The sequence below is a fragment of the Bombina bombina genome, chromosome 6 (assembly GCF_027579735.1).
Source record: "Bombina bombina isolate aBomBom1 chromosome 6, aBomBom1.pri, whole genome shotgun sequence".
Classification (NCBI taxonomy): Eukaryota; Metazoa; Chordata; class Amphibia; order Anura; family Bombinatoridae; genus Bombina; species Bombina bombina.
In genome coordinates, this window is record NC_069504.1 from 595,650,728 (window position 1) to 595,664,904 (window position 14,177).

The window sequence follows — 14,177 nt, forward strand, 5'->3', positions numbered from 1 at the left end:
AATCCTGGCCAAAGCCTGACAAAAAGCCTGGACGTCAGGAACTTCTGACAGACGTTTGTGTAACAGAATGGACAGAGCTGAGATCTGTCCCTTTAATGAACTAGCAGATAAACCCTTTTCTAAACCTTCTTGTAGAAAAGACAATATCCTAGGAATCCTAACCTTACTCCAAGAAAAACATTTGGATTCACACCAATATAGGTATTTACGCCATATCTTATGGTAAATCTTTCTGGTAACAGGCTTCCTAGCCTGTATTAAGGTATCAATAACTGACTCAGAAAACCCACGTCTTGATAAAATCAAGCGTTCAATTTCCAAGCAGTCAGCTTCAGAGAAGTTAGATTTTGATGTTTGAAGGGACCCTGTATCAGAAGGTCCTGTTTCAGAGGTAGAGACCAAGGTGGACAGGATGACATGTCCACCAGGTCTGCATACCAAGTCCTGCGTGGCCACGCAGGAGCTATTAGAATCACTGATGCTCTCTCTTGTTTGATTCTGGCAATCAATCGAGGAAGCATCGGGAAGGGTGGAAACACGTAAGCCATCCTGAAGTCCCAAGGTGCTGTCAGGGCATCTATCAGGACTGCTCCTGGATCCCTGGATCTGGACCCGTAACGAGGAAGCTTGGCGTTCTGTCGAGACGCCATGAGATCTATCTCTGGTTTGCCCCAACGTCGAAGTATTTGGGCAAAGACCTCCGGATGGAGTTCCCACTCCCCCGGATGAAAAGACTGACGACTTAAGAAATCCGCCTCCCAGTTCTCCACTCCCGGGATGTGGATTGCTGACAGGTGGCAAGAGTGAGACTCTGCCCAGCGAATTATCTTTGATACTTCCATCATAGCTAGGGAGCTTCTTGTCCCTCCCTGATGGTTGATGTAAGCTACAGTCGTGATGTTGTCCGACTGAAACCTGATGAACCCCCGAGTTGTCAACTGGGGCCAAGCCAGGAGGGCATTGAGAACTGCTCTCAATTCCAGAATGTTTATTGGCAGGAGACTCTCCTCCTGACTCCATTGTCCCTGAGCCTTCAGAGAATTCCAGACGGCACCCCAACCTAGAAGGCTGGCGTCTGTTGTTACAATTGTCCAGTCTGGTCTGCTGAATGGCATCCCCCTGGACAGATGTGGCCGAGAAAGCCACCATAGAAGAGAATTTCTGGTCTCTTGATCCAGATTCAGAGAAGGGGATAAGTCTGAGTAATCCCCATTCCACTGACTTAGCATGCACAGTTGCAGTGGTCTGAGGTGTAAGCGTGCAAAGGGTACTATGTACATTGCCGCTACCATTAAGCCGATTACCTCCATGCATTGCGCCACTGACGGGTGTTGAATGGAATGAAGGGTGCGGCAAGCACTTTGAAGTCTTGTTAGCCTGTCCTCTGTCAGGTAAATCTTCATTTCTACAGAATCTATAAGAGTCCCCAGGAAGGGAACTCTTGTGAGTGGAACGAGTGAACTTTTCTTTTCGTTCACCTTCCATCCATGTGACCTTAGAAATGCCAGTACTAACTCTGTATGAGACTTGGCAGTTTGAAAGCTTGAAGCTTGAATCAGAATGTCGTCTAGGTATGGAGCTACCGAGATTCCCCGCGGTTTTAGTACCGCCAGAAGAGCACCCAGAACCTTTGTGAAGATTCTTGGAGCTGTAGCCAATCCGAATGGAAGAGCCACAAACTGGTAATGCCTGTCTAGGAAGGCAAACCTTAGGTACCGGTAATGATCTTTGTGAATCGGTATGTGAAGGTAGGCATCTTTTAAATCTACAGTGGTCATGTACTGACCCTCTTGGATCATAGGTAAAATTGTCCGAATAGTCTCCATCTTGAAAGATGGAACTCTTAGGAATTTGTTTAGGATCTTTAAGTCCAGGATTGGTCTGAAAGTTCCCTCTTTTTTGGGAACCACAAACAGATTTGAGTAAAACCCCTGTCCCTGTTCCGATCGTGGAACAGGATGGATTACTCCCATTAACAAGAGCTCTTGTACGCAGCGTAGAAACGCCTCTTTCTTTGTCTGGATTGTTGACAACCTTGACAGATGAAATCTCTCTCTTGGAGGATAGTATTTGAAGTCCAGAAGGTATCCCTGAGATATTATCTCTAGCGCCCAGGGATCCTGGACATCTCTTGCCCAAGCCTGGGCGAAGAGAGAAAGTCTGCCCCCCACTAGATCCGATCCCGGATCGGGGGCCCTCAATTCATGCTGTTTTAGGGGCAGCAGCAGGTTTCCTGGTCTGCTTGCCCTTGTTCCAGGACTGGTTAGGTTTCCAGCCTTGTCTGTAGCGAGCAACTGCTCCTTCCTGTTTTGGTGCAGAGGAAGTTGATGCTGCTCCAGCTTTGAAATTACGAAAGGAACGAAAATTAGACTGTCTAGCCTTAGCTTTGGCTTTGTCCTGAGGCAGGGCATGGCCTTTACCTCCTGTAATGTCAGCGATAATCTCTTTCAACCCGGGCCCGAATAAGGTCTGCCCTTTGAAAGGTATATTAAGCAATTTAGACTTAGAAGTAACATCAGCTGACCAGGATTTTAGCCACAGCGCCCTGCGTGCCTGAATGGCGAATCCTGAATTCTTCGCCATAAGTTTAGTAAGATGTACTACGGCCTCCGAAATGAATGAATTAGCTAGTTTAAGGACTCTAAGCCTGTCCGTAATGTCGTCCAGAGTAGCTGAACTAATGTTCTCTTCCAGAGACACAATCCAGAATGCCGCTGCAGCCGTGATCGGCGCAATGCATGCAAGGGGTTGCAATATAAAACCTTGTTCAACAAACATTTTCTTAAGGTAACCCTCTAATTTTTTATCCATTGGATCTGAAAAAGCACAGCTATCCTCCACCGGGATAGTGGTACGCTTAGCTAAAGTAGAAACTGCTCCCTCCACCTTAGGGACCGTTTGCCATAAGTCCCGTGTGGTGGCGTCTATTGGAAACATTTTTCTAAATATCGGAGGGGGTGAGAACGGCACACCGGGTCTATCCCACTCCTTAGTAACAATTTCAGTAAGTCTCTTAGGTATAGGAAAAACCTCAGTACTCGCCGGTACCGCAAAATATTTATCCAACCTACACATCTTCTCTGGTATTGCAACTGTGTTACAATCATTCAGAGCCGCTAACACCTCCCCTAGTAATACACGGAGGTTTTCCAGTTTAAATTTAAAATTTGAAATATCTGAATCCAGTCTGTTTGGATCAGAACCGTCACCCACAGAATGAAGTTCTCCGTCCTCATGTTCTGCCACCTGTGACGCAGTGTCTGACATGGCCCTAATATTATCAGCGCACTCTGTTCTCACCCCAGAGTGATCACGCTTACCTCTTAGTTCTGGTAATTTAGCCAAAACCTCAGTCATAACAGTAGCCATATCCTGTAATGTGATTTGTAATGGCCGCCCAGATGTACTCGGCGCTACAATATCACGCACCTCCCGATCGGGAGATGCAGGTACTGACACGTGAGGCGAGTTAGTCGGCATAACTCTCCCCTCGTTGTTTGGTGAAATTTGTTCAATTTGTACAGATTGACTTTTATTTAAAGTAGCATCAATACAGTTAGTACATAAATTTCTATTGGGCTCCACTTTGGCATTGCAACAAATGACACAGGTATCATCCTCTGAATCAGACATGTTTAACACACTAGCAAATAAACTTGCAACTTGGAATACAATTCAATTAGAATAATATTAAAAACGTACTGTGCCTTTAAGAAGCACAGAAGATCTATGACAGTTGAAAATTAATAAATTGAAAACAGTTATAGTGTAAACAACACAACTTTAGCAAAGGTTTAATCCCATTAGCAAAGATAACAAATTCTGAAAGCAGGAAACAAATTACAGAATAAACGTTTTTTATCTCAGTCAACTATAATTCTCACAGCTCTGCTGAGAGAAATTACCTCCCTCAAAATAAGTTTTGAAGACCCCTGAGCTCTGTAGAGATGAACCGGATCATGCAGGAAATACCATGAGCTGCTGACTGAAATATTTGATGCGTAGCAAAAGCGCCAAAAAACGATTTTACATTCAGCAAAAACGTTAAACATAATTTCTAGTTAATAAACAGCTTTATGTACTTCTTACAGTGTAATTCTAGTGAAGTACCATTCTCCAGAATACTGAAGTGTAAAGTATACATACATGACATTATATCGGTATGGCAGGATTTTCTCATCAATTCCATTGTCAGAAAATAAAAGCTGCTACATACCTCTATGCAGAATCATCTGCCCGCTGTCCCCTGATCTGAAGTTTACCTCTCCTCAGATGGCCGAGAAACAGCAATATGATCTTAACTACTCCGGCTAAAATCATAGCAAAAACTCTGGTAGATTCTTCTTCAAACTCTGCCAGAGAGGTAATAACACACTCCGGTGCTATTTTAAAATAACAAACTTTTGATTGAAGATATAAAACTAAGTATAATCACCATAGTCCTCTCACACATCCTATCTATTCGTTGGGTGCAAGAGAATGACTAGGAGTGACGTAGAGGGGAGGAGCTATATGCAGCTCTGCTGGGTGAATCCTCTTGCACTTCCTGTTGGGGAGGAGTAATATCCCAGAAGTAATGATGACCCGTGGACTGATCACACTTAACAGAAGAAATGACATTTAATTACAGTACTCAAGTACTTCTTGACAATAACAAACTGGGCAGATATGTTTACATCCATAATAATCTTTTTACTGTCTTTATATTGTGGGGTTATTTTGTATGTTATTTTGAACATGTTTTAAGTCTGTATGTCTTTGGGAAGTATAATATAAGGTGGCTGATTACACAAAGCTTTGACTAAATAATAATGTTGTGCTTTTAGTTATAAGACCCACTGCTCCAAAGGAATTTTGGTCTGCATGGTCGGCATGGAGCAAGTGTTCAGCCAAATGTGGAAGTACAGGGATGCAGACACGGAAAAGGACCTGCCTAGCAGAGGAAAAGTGGCAAGACCATTGTAATGGGCCTACAGAGGAGGGACGTAGGTGCACTGGCCCTAACTGTGCAGGTAACAATTCAAAATTTGAAATACTCTGACATTAAAAAAACACAAGCAGCACTATTATTTTTTAACAGCCCAGTTTCGAAGGTCTGTAGGTCTCAAACTATGGTGAATATAAAACCTGGCTTTCTAAAAATGATCTGGTATTTTAAAAAAAATATTAGAAACTCCATTTCCCTTTAGTTGCACAAAACAAGTGCCCAGAGGAATCTCACACTTTTACCCTGCCAACATTAACCTAGTCATAGGGGCCTATCTATCAAGCTCCGAATGGAGCTTGATGCCCCGTGTTTCTGGCGAGCCTGCAGGCTCGCCAGAAACAGCAGTTATGAAGCAGCGGTCACAAAGACCGCTGCTCCATAACCTGTCCGCTTGCTCTGAGCAGGCGGACAGACATCGTCGGAAATCAACCCGATCAAGTACGATCGGGTTGATTGACACCCCCTGCTGGCAGCCCATTGGCCGCGAGTCTGCAGGGGGCGGCATTGCACCAGCAGCTCTTGTGAGCTGCTGGTGCAATGCTGAATACGGCGAGCGTATTACTCGCCGTATTCAGCGAGGTCTGGCGGACCTGATCCGCACTGTCGGATCAAGTCCGCCAGACCTTGTTAAATATAGTCCATAAAGTGATACTTAGGCCAGTTAAAAAAACCACTGCAAAATGTTAAAAAGACAAATATAAGAATAAGAAAAAAATCATTTATTTTTGCCCATAGTCAGATGCCTATTTTTGCATAATTACTATATGGTTAAAAAAAAATATATCATACAATTGTTTTAAAATGTTTAAAAATAAATTAATAAAAGTTAAAAATGAGTAAATAGTCAATTCATAAGTTAAAATAATGCATGAAAATGTAAGAATGTCTGTTTCTCTCCTCAAATAGTTCAGTAAGGACCATTAAATGCAGTGGAATTTTATAAGCAACAAAGGCATAATAAAAAGTCAATGCAATAACACTTAGGGCTCCATTTAAGAAGTCTGCAGCCAAAAGAAGCAGCGGCCATCAGACTGCTGCTTCTTAGCCCAATACGCCAACTGTAAAGTGCAGTTCCTCAATTCCCCCGGACTTCTCCGAGCGGGAAGACTGGCAGCCCCTGCTTGTAGTCAAGTGGCCTCGCATGAGCAGGGGGCTGTCAACGAGATGTCCGCCCTTGTCTGTCCAGGGTTAGTAAATATAGCCTTTAGTCTGAATTTCAAATGAGTAGTGGATTTTTTGTTTCTGATAAATTTCAAGGTTACTTCCCTTTTCCTGCCCCATGTATCACTTGAAAGCCATCAGCCAATCATACAACACATATTTGCATATACTTTGAACTCTTGAACATGCTTAGTAGGAGCTGGTGCCTCAGAAAGTGTGCGTATAGAAAGAATGCACACATTTTGATAATGGATGTAAATTGTAACGTTTTTTAAAAATTGTTTGCTTTATCTGAATTACTTAGTGTGCCTTTAACTAGCTTTGCACCAGGAGTTGAAAGCTTTGCACAGGCTATGCTTGTTTGAACATTAGTACCAGGAGTACTTTACACTAGCTCAAAGGGGTTAGCAAAAGCCAGCAATTGCTTGCAATATTATTGTGATACAGAAAATGCCTTTTTGTGAGCACTATAGAATGTAGTGACAGTTGCTTTTGCTTAATGGGTTTAGGTATTAACGGGCTCAGTCAGTAACAACTGTATGTTTCCATAAGAATACAAACAAGAGACTATCGCCTAGATTTAGAGTTTTGTCGGTAAAGACCCGCGTAGCTAACGCTGCTTTTTTTTCCAGCGCACCCTTAAGACAATGCTGGTATTTAGAGTTGTCTGAGTGGCTGCATTAGGCTCAGAAAAGGGAGCATTGAGCAGAATTTAACGCCACTTCAACCCTCAATACCAGAGTTGCTTAATGTAGCGGTAAGCTGGAAAAACGTGCTCGTGCACGATATCCCCATAGGAAACAATGGGGCAGTTTCGGCTGAAAAAAACCTAACACCTGCAAAAAAGCAGCGTTCAGCACCTAGCGCAGCCCCATTGTTTCCTATGGGGAAACACTCTCTAAGTCTGCACCTAACACCCTAACATGAACCCCGAGTCTAAACACCCCTAACCTTACACTATTTAAAACACCCCTAACCTTACACTATTTAACCCCTAATCTGCCGCCTCTGCTATCGCTGACACCTACATTATATTATTAACCCCTAATCTGCAGCTCCGGACACCGCCGCACCCTACATTATCCCTATGAACCCCTAATCTGCTGCCCCTAACATCGCCGACACCTATATTATATTTATTAACCCCTAATCTGCCCCCCCCAACATCGCCGCTACCTTACCTACACTTATTAACCCCTAATCTGCCGACCGGACCTCGCCACCACTATAATAAATGTATTAACCCCTAAACCGCCGCACTCCCGCCACACAAACACTATAATAAATAGTATTAACCCCTAATCTGCCCTCCCTAACATCGCCGCCACCTACCTACAATTATTAACCCCTAATCTCCCACCCGCAACGTCGCCGCTACTATAATAAAATTATTAACCCTTAAACCTAACTCTAACCCTAACACCCCCTAAGTTAAATATCATTTTAATTAAACAAAATAATATTCCTAAAATTAAATAAATTATTCCTATTTAAAACTAAATACTTACCTAGAAAATAAACCCTAATATAGCTACAATATAACTAATAGTTACATTGTAGCTATTTTACGATTTATATTTATTTTACAGGCAACTTTGTATTTATTTTAACTAGGTACAATAGCTATTAAATAGTTAATAACTATTTAATAGCTACCTAGTTTTTTGCGGGGCATTGCCCCAAAGTAATCAGCTCTTTTACCTGAAAATAAAAATACAATATCCCCCCCAAACATTACAACCCACCACCCACATACCCCTACTCTAACCCACCCAAACCCCCCTTAAAAAAACCTATCGCTAACCCCCTGAAGATCATCCTACCTTGAGTCGTCTTCACCCAGCCGAGCCGAATTCTTCATCCAAGGTGCGCAGAGGAGGTCCTTCATCCGGTAGAAGTCTTCATCCAAGCGGGGCAAGAAGAGGTCCTTCATCCGGTAGAAGTCTTCATCCAGGCAGCGTCTTCAATTTTCATCCATCTGGAGCGGAGCCATCTTCAAAGGAGCCGATGCGGAGCCATCCTCTTCAACCGACGACTTCCCGACGAATGAAGGTTCCTTTAAGGGACGTCATCCAAGACTGATTGGAACAGCCAATAGAATGCGAGCTCAATACGATTGGCTGATTGGATCAGCCAATCAGATTTTTCCAACCTTAATTCCGATTGGCTGATATAATCCTATCAGCCAATCGGAATTGAAGGGACGCCATCTTGGATGACATCCCTTAAAGGAACCTTCATTCGTCGGGAAGTCGTCGGTTGAAGAGGATGGCTCAGTGTCGGCTCCTTTGAAGATGGCTCCGCTCCGCTCTGGATGGATGAAGATTGAAGACGCTGCCTGGATGAAGTCTTCTACCGGATGAAGGACCTCTTCTTGCCCCGCTTGGATGAAGACTTCTACCGGATGAAGGACCTCCTCTGCGCACCTTGGATGAAGAATTCGGCTCGGCTGGGTGAAGACGACTCAAGGTAGGATGATCTTCAGGGGGTTAGCAATAGGTTTTTTTAAGGGGGGTTTGGGTGGGTTAGAGTAGGGGTATGTGGGTGGTGGGTTGTAATGTTGAGGGGGTATTGTATTTTTATTTTCAGGTAAAAGAGCTGATTACTTTTGTAATTTAGGATAGGGTAGGGCATTTTTTTATTTTGGGGGGATATTTTATTTTATTAGGGGGCTTAGATTAGGTGTAATTAGTTTAAACTTATTGTAATTTGAATTTTTTGTAATTTAGTGGGGGGTTTTTGTATTATAGATTAGTTTATTTAATTGTATTTTAGTTTAGCTAATTGTAATTTATTTATTTAATTAATTATTGATAGTGTAGGTGTATTTGTAACTTAGGTTAGGATTTATTTTACAGGTAATTTTGTAGTTATTTTAACTAGGTAGCTATTAAATAGTTATTAACTATTTAATAGCTATTGTACCTAGTTAAAATAAATACAAAGTTGCCTGTAAAATAACTGTAGCTATATTAGGGTTTATTTTCTAGGTAAGTATTTAGTTTTAAATAGGAATAATTTATTTAATTTTAGGAATATTATTTTGTTTAATTAAAATGATATTTAAGTTACGGGGGTGTTAGGGTTAGAGTTAGGTTTAGGGGTTAATAATTTTATTATAGTAGCGGCGACGTTGCGGGCGGGAGATTAGGGGTTAATAATTGTAGGTAGGTGGCGGCGATGTTAGGGAGGGCAGATTAGGGGTTAATACTATTTATTATAGTGTTTGCGAGGCGGGAGTGCGGCGGTTTAGGGGTTAATACATTTATTATAGTGGCGGCGAGGTCCGGTCGGCAGATTAGGGGTTAATAATTGTAGTTAGGTAGCGGCGACGTTGTGGGGGGGCAGATTAGGGGTTAATAAATATAATATAGGTGTCGGCTATGTTAGGGGCAGCAGATTAGGGGTTCATAGGTATAATGTAGGTGGCGGCGGTGTCCGGTCGGCAGATTAGGGGTTAAAAAATTTTATTTTAGTGGCGGCGATGTGGGGGGCCTCAGTTTAGGGGTACATAAGTAGTTTATGGGTGTTAGTGTACTTTATAGCACAGTGGTTAAGAGCTTTATATTCCCGCAAAGCTCTTAACTACTGACTTTTTTTGTCGGTAGGAGTCTTGTCGGTAGAGGGTCTACCGCTCACTTCTTCCAAGACTCCAAATACCAGCGTTAGGCAGATCCCATAGAAAAGATAGGATACGCAATTGACGTAAGGGGATCTGCGGTAGAATGAAGTGAGTGGTAGACCCTTTCCTGGCTGACTCTAAATACCAGCGGGCGGTAAAAAGCAGCATTAGGACCCCTTAACGCTGCTTTTGACGGCTAACACCAAACTCTAAATCTAGCCGTATGTAAATAGATTCCTATCTTGTAAATGTTCTATATCATAGAAACTAGAAAATAATTAGCCAAAACAAAGGCAACATTGTAGGGGTCTAAAGAAAAAGAGACTATGGGCCTCTAGTTATGAAGCTCCGTACTTACCTGCCTTTGCCGGCCCCAATACGCCCACCTAAGTTCGCCTAACCTCGCTGTCGCGGACCTGAATACGCTCGCCAAATTTATCAATAAAGCTGTCAAAAAGCCGTGCACCAAGTACGGAGCGATGAGCAGCGGACTGTGTTATTTATCAGTCATCGATCTCGCTGCTCTTCGGCTTTTCCCCAGCTTTATTGATACCCCTGTCACTAAGCACCCACACTATACTGTACTGTTTTACCCCCTATACCGCCGCCCCCGGACCCCTCCGCAACTAAATAAAGATTTTAGCCCCTAAACCGCCGCTCCCGGACCCTGCCGCAACTATAATAAATATATTAACCCCTAAACCGCCGCTCCCGGACCCCGCCGCCACCTGCATTATACCTATTAACCCCTAATCAAGTTATTAACCCCTATCCTGCGGATCCCGGCCCCCGCTGCAACTAAATAAATTGTTTAACCCCTAAACCACCGCTCCCGGACCCCGTCGCAACTAAATTAAATGTTTAACCCCTAAACCGCCGCTCCAGGACCCCGCCGCCACCTATATTAAACTTATTAGCCCCTAAACCTAAGCCTAACACTAACTAACTTAAATATTATTTAAATAAATCTAAATAGATATTACAATTATTAACTATATAATTCCTATTTAAAACTAAATACTTACCTGTAAAATAAACCCTAAAATAGCTACAATATAACTAATAATTATATTGTAGCTATTTTAGGATTTATTTTTATTTTACAGGCAACTTTGTATTTATTTTAACTAGGTACAATAGCTATTAAATAGTTATTAACTATTTAATAGTTACCTAGTTAAAATAACTACAAAATTACCTGTAAAATAAAACCTAACCTAAGTTACAAATACACCTAACAATATCATTAATTTAATTTACAAAATTAACTACAATTACCTAAAATTAAATACAATTAAATAAACTAAACTATAGTACAAAAAAAAACTAAATTACAGAAAATAAAAAAAATTACAAGAAGTTTAAACTAATTAACCTAATCTAAGCCCCCTAATAAAATAACCCCCCCCCAAATAATAAAATGCCCTACCCTATACTAAATTACAAAGTAATCAGCTCTTTTACCAGACCTTAAAAGGGCTTTTTGCGGGGCATTGCCCCAAAGTAATCAGCTCTTTTACCTGTAAAAAGAAATACAACCCCCCCAAACATTACAATCCACCACCCACACACCCCTACTCTAAAACCCACCCAAACCCCCCTTAAAAAAACCTAACACTAACCCCCTGAAGATCACCCAACCTTGAGCCGTGTTCACCCAGCCGGGCCGAATTCTTCATCCAAGCGGGGCAGAAGAGGTCCTCCATCCGGCCAAAGTCTTCATCCAAGCAGCGTCTTCTATCTTCAATCATCCGGAGCGGAGCCATCTTCCATCCAGCCGACGCAAAGCCATCTTCTTCCAACGACGTCCTAACACTGAATGCCTGGTCGTTTAAATGATGTCATCCAAGATGGCATCCCTCGAATTCCGATTGGCTGATAGGATTCTATCAGCCAATCGGAATTAAGGTAGGAAAAATATGATTGGTTGATTTAATCAGCCAATCGGATTGAAATGCAATCCGATTGGCTGATTAGATCAGCCAATAGAATTTATTTAGTTGCGTCGGGGTCTGGGATCCGCAGGATAGGGGTTAATAACTTTATGTAGGTGGCGGCGGTATAGGGGGCGGCAGATTAGGGGTTAATAGGTATAATGCAGGTGGCGGCGGGGTCCGGGAGCGGCGGTTTAGAGGTTAATAACTATTATATAGGTGGCATCGGTGTAGGGGGGCAGATTAGGGGTGTTTAGAGTCGGGGTACATGTTAGGGTGTTAGGTGCAGACATCTCCCATAGAAACCAATGGGATATCGGGCAGCAGCGAACATGAGCTTTCGCTGCTGTCAGACTCCCATTGATTCCAGGTATGCTGGGCCGGAATAGTGCCGAGCGTACCTGCTAGTTATTTGATAACTAGCAAAAGTAGTCAGATTGTGCCGAGCTTGCGTTCGGCACATCTGGAGTGATGTAAGAATCGATCTGTGTCGGACTGAGACTGGCGGATCGTAGCTTAAGTCACTAGATTCTACTTTTGCCGGTCTCTAGCCTTTGATAACTATGGCGAATCAGCCTCGCCACAAATACATTGTGGAATTCCAGCGTATTTGTGGTTGACGGCTTGATAACTAGAGGCCTATATGATGTAATACAAAAATTCAAATACACAAAATATTCAGTAAAGTTCAGAGAACGATAAATACATACATAAACATATTTATATGTTTAGCTTGGAATACAGAACATGACTGTATGAATTCTGTTATAGATAGCTACAAATGTGCAAATGAGAACCTGTATAAATATGTTGATGTGCTATGGCTAATATGTTCCTTTTTTCTTTCCCTTAGTTTGTAATATTAGCTGCCCCATGGGTACTGTGAGTGCAGACTGCAGTGTATGTGAGTGCAAGAGCAATGTGCTACATGGTATAGCCACCTTACCAGATGGAACTCAAGCAGCCGGAGCAAATGTTTATCTCAGTGCCAAGAAACCAAAATTGCTTGCTATATTAGACCCAGAAGGAGAGTTCCAGGTGACTGGAGTGTGCCCTGGAAGTACATTAAAGCTTCAGCTGGAAAAGTATTCTACTATCAATGTAAAGATCCCAAAAACCAATGGAACATCTGCATTCATTAAAGTGTCTTTCAAAAGGAAAGGTAAAAGCTCTGCTACAGATGCCATTAGATTTTTGAATTGCTAACACTAGTTATACTTATCCTCATAGATAGTCATTATCTCTCAAAGGGACATTAATTCCAACATTTTTCTTTTATGATTTTTTTCCTGTTTTAAGTACCTGTTGTTGAAATAGAACAAGGATGCACAGTCTGCCCATCCTGACAACATAAACGATGCATTCAGATGGCTTAGCAGAGGTGCAGACAGAGGTTGGCAAAAACAAGCTTGCAAAAGGATTGTGATACAGCCAGAATATGCATTTTGTGAGCACTGTAGAATGCAGTGGCAGTGGCTGCTTTTGGTTAGTGGGTTTAGGTATTCATTGGCTCAGTCAGTAACAACTGTATGTAAGACCATTTAAAAAAATAGATTCATAACTTGTAAGTGTTCTATATCATAGAAACTAGAAATGAATTATCTAAAACAAAAGGCTTTTGGCTTTCTGACCAAATTAGTCCTATGTATGTATAAGCAAAGTGTGGTGATGCAATGCACCTATAATGCACACCCTTAGGAGCTGTCATAACCCAGTAAGGGAGTGGGAATTGGCTTAATTATTTTAACTATGTTTAAATATAATCTTTGAAGTAATTAAATTTAGACAAAAGCAAATAGTTAAATTACCTATTACTGTTGGCATATAGTGGACTACTATGGCCAAAATGAATACATAATGCCACCAAATTAGCAAATTAGCATATTGAGCCATATACTGGCATAGAGGCAGTAGGTTCTCTAAAAAATGGTTCTTAAGGACCATAGTAACATAATGGTACATCCGTGGTTTTAAACCTCTTGTAAAGGGGGTCACTGTGTTCCAGCACCCGCCCACAGCCCCAGAACTTGCTTTGTCACTAAGGCAGTGTGTCCGGGGTCGGTCAGAGCCCAGGGAAGTCATGTGATCACTGTGATAGTGAATCATAGCGATCACATAGTTACTGTATGCAAACAGTAACAGTCAGGGAGGGCGGCCCAGAGAGGAAAGAGGTGGCTCTGCATTGGAGGGGGTTTGGGATAGGGATGGAGGGGCAGGATACTATACAGCAGAAACAAAGTTTGGTAGGGAGAGTGAGGGATAGGATGCTACACTACAGAAAAATGTAAAATCAATTAAATTAAATAATTAGTAAATAAATACAATTTAAAGATACTCTAGCAGGGTACTAGCAGACAGCTTCCACTACTGGGAGGGGGAGGCTGCTTGGGAGCAATGAGGGAAGTGGGATCTCTAAACTGCATATATAATAATAATAAAAAAAAGTTTTAAAAATTAAAAAAAGCACTGAACT

At 42.0% G+C, this 14,177-nt stretch overlaps 1 protein-coding gene across 2 annotated transcripts in view; it reads left to right on the forward strand.

The window, feature by feature from the left end:
• The window catches only part of CILP (cartilage intermediate layer protein), a 163,238-nt gene that overhangs the window by 73,578 nt on the left and 75,483 nt on the right, over positions 1-14,177 (forward strand). For both annotated transcript variants that reach the window (XM_053717577.1, XM_053717578.1), the window contains 2 exons: positions 4,827-5,012; positions 12,558-12,866. In XM_053717577.1, the coding sequence (XP_053573552.1) occupies positions 4,827-5,012; positions 12,558-12,866 (495 nt within the window). The remainder of the gene's footprint in view (positions 1-4,826; positions 5,013-12,557; positions 12,867-14,177) is intronic.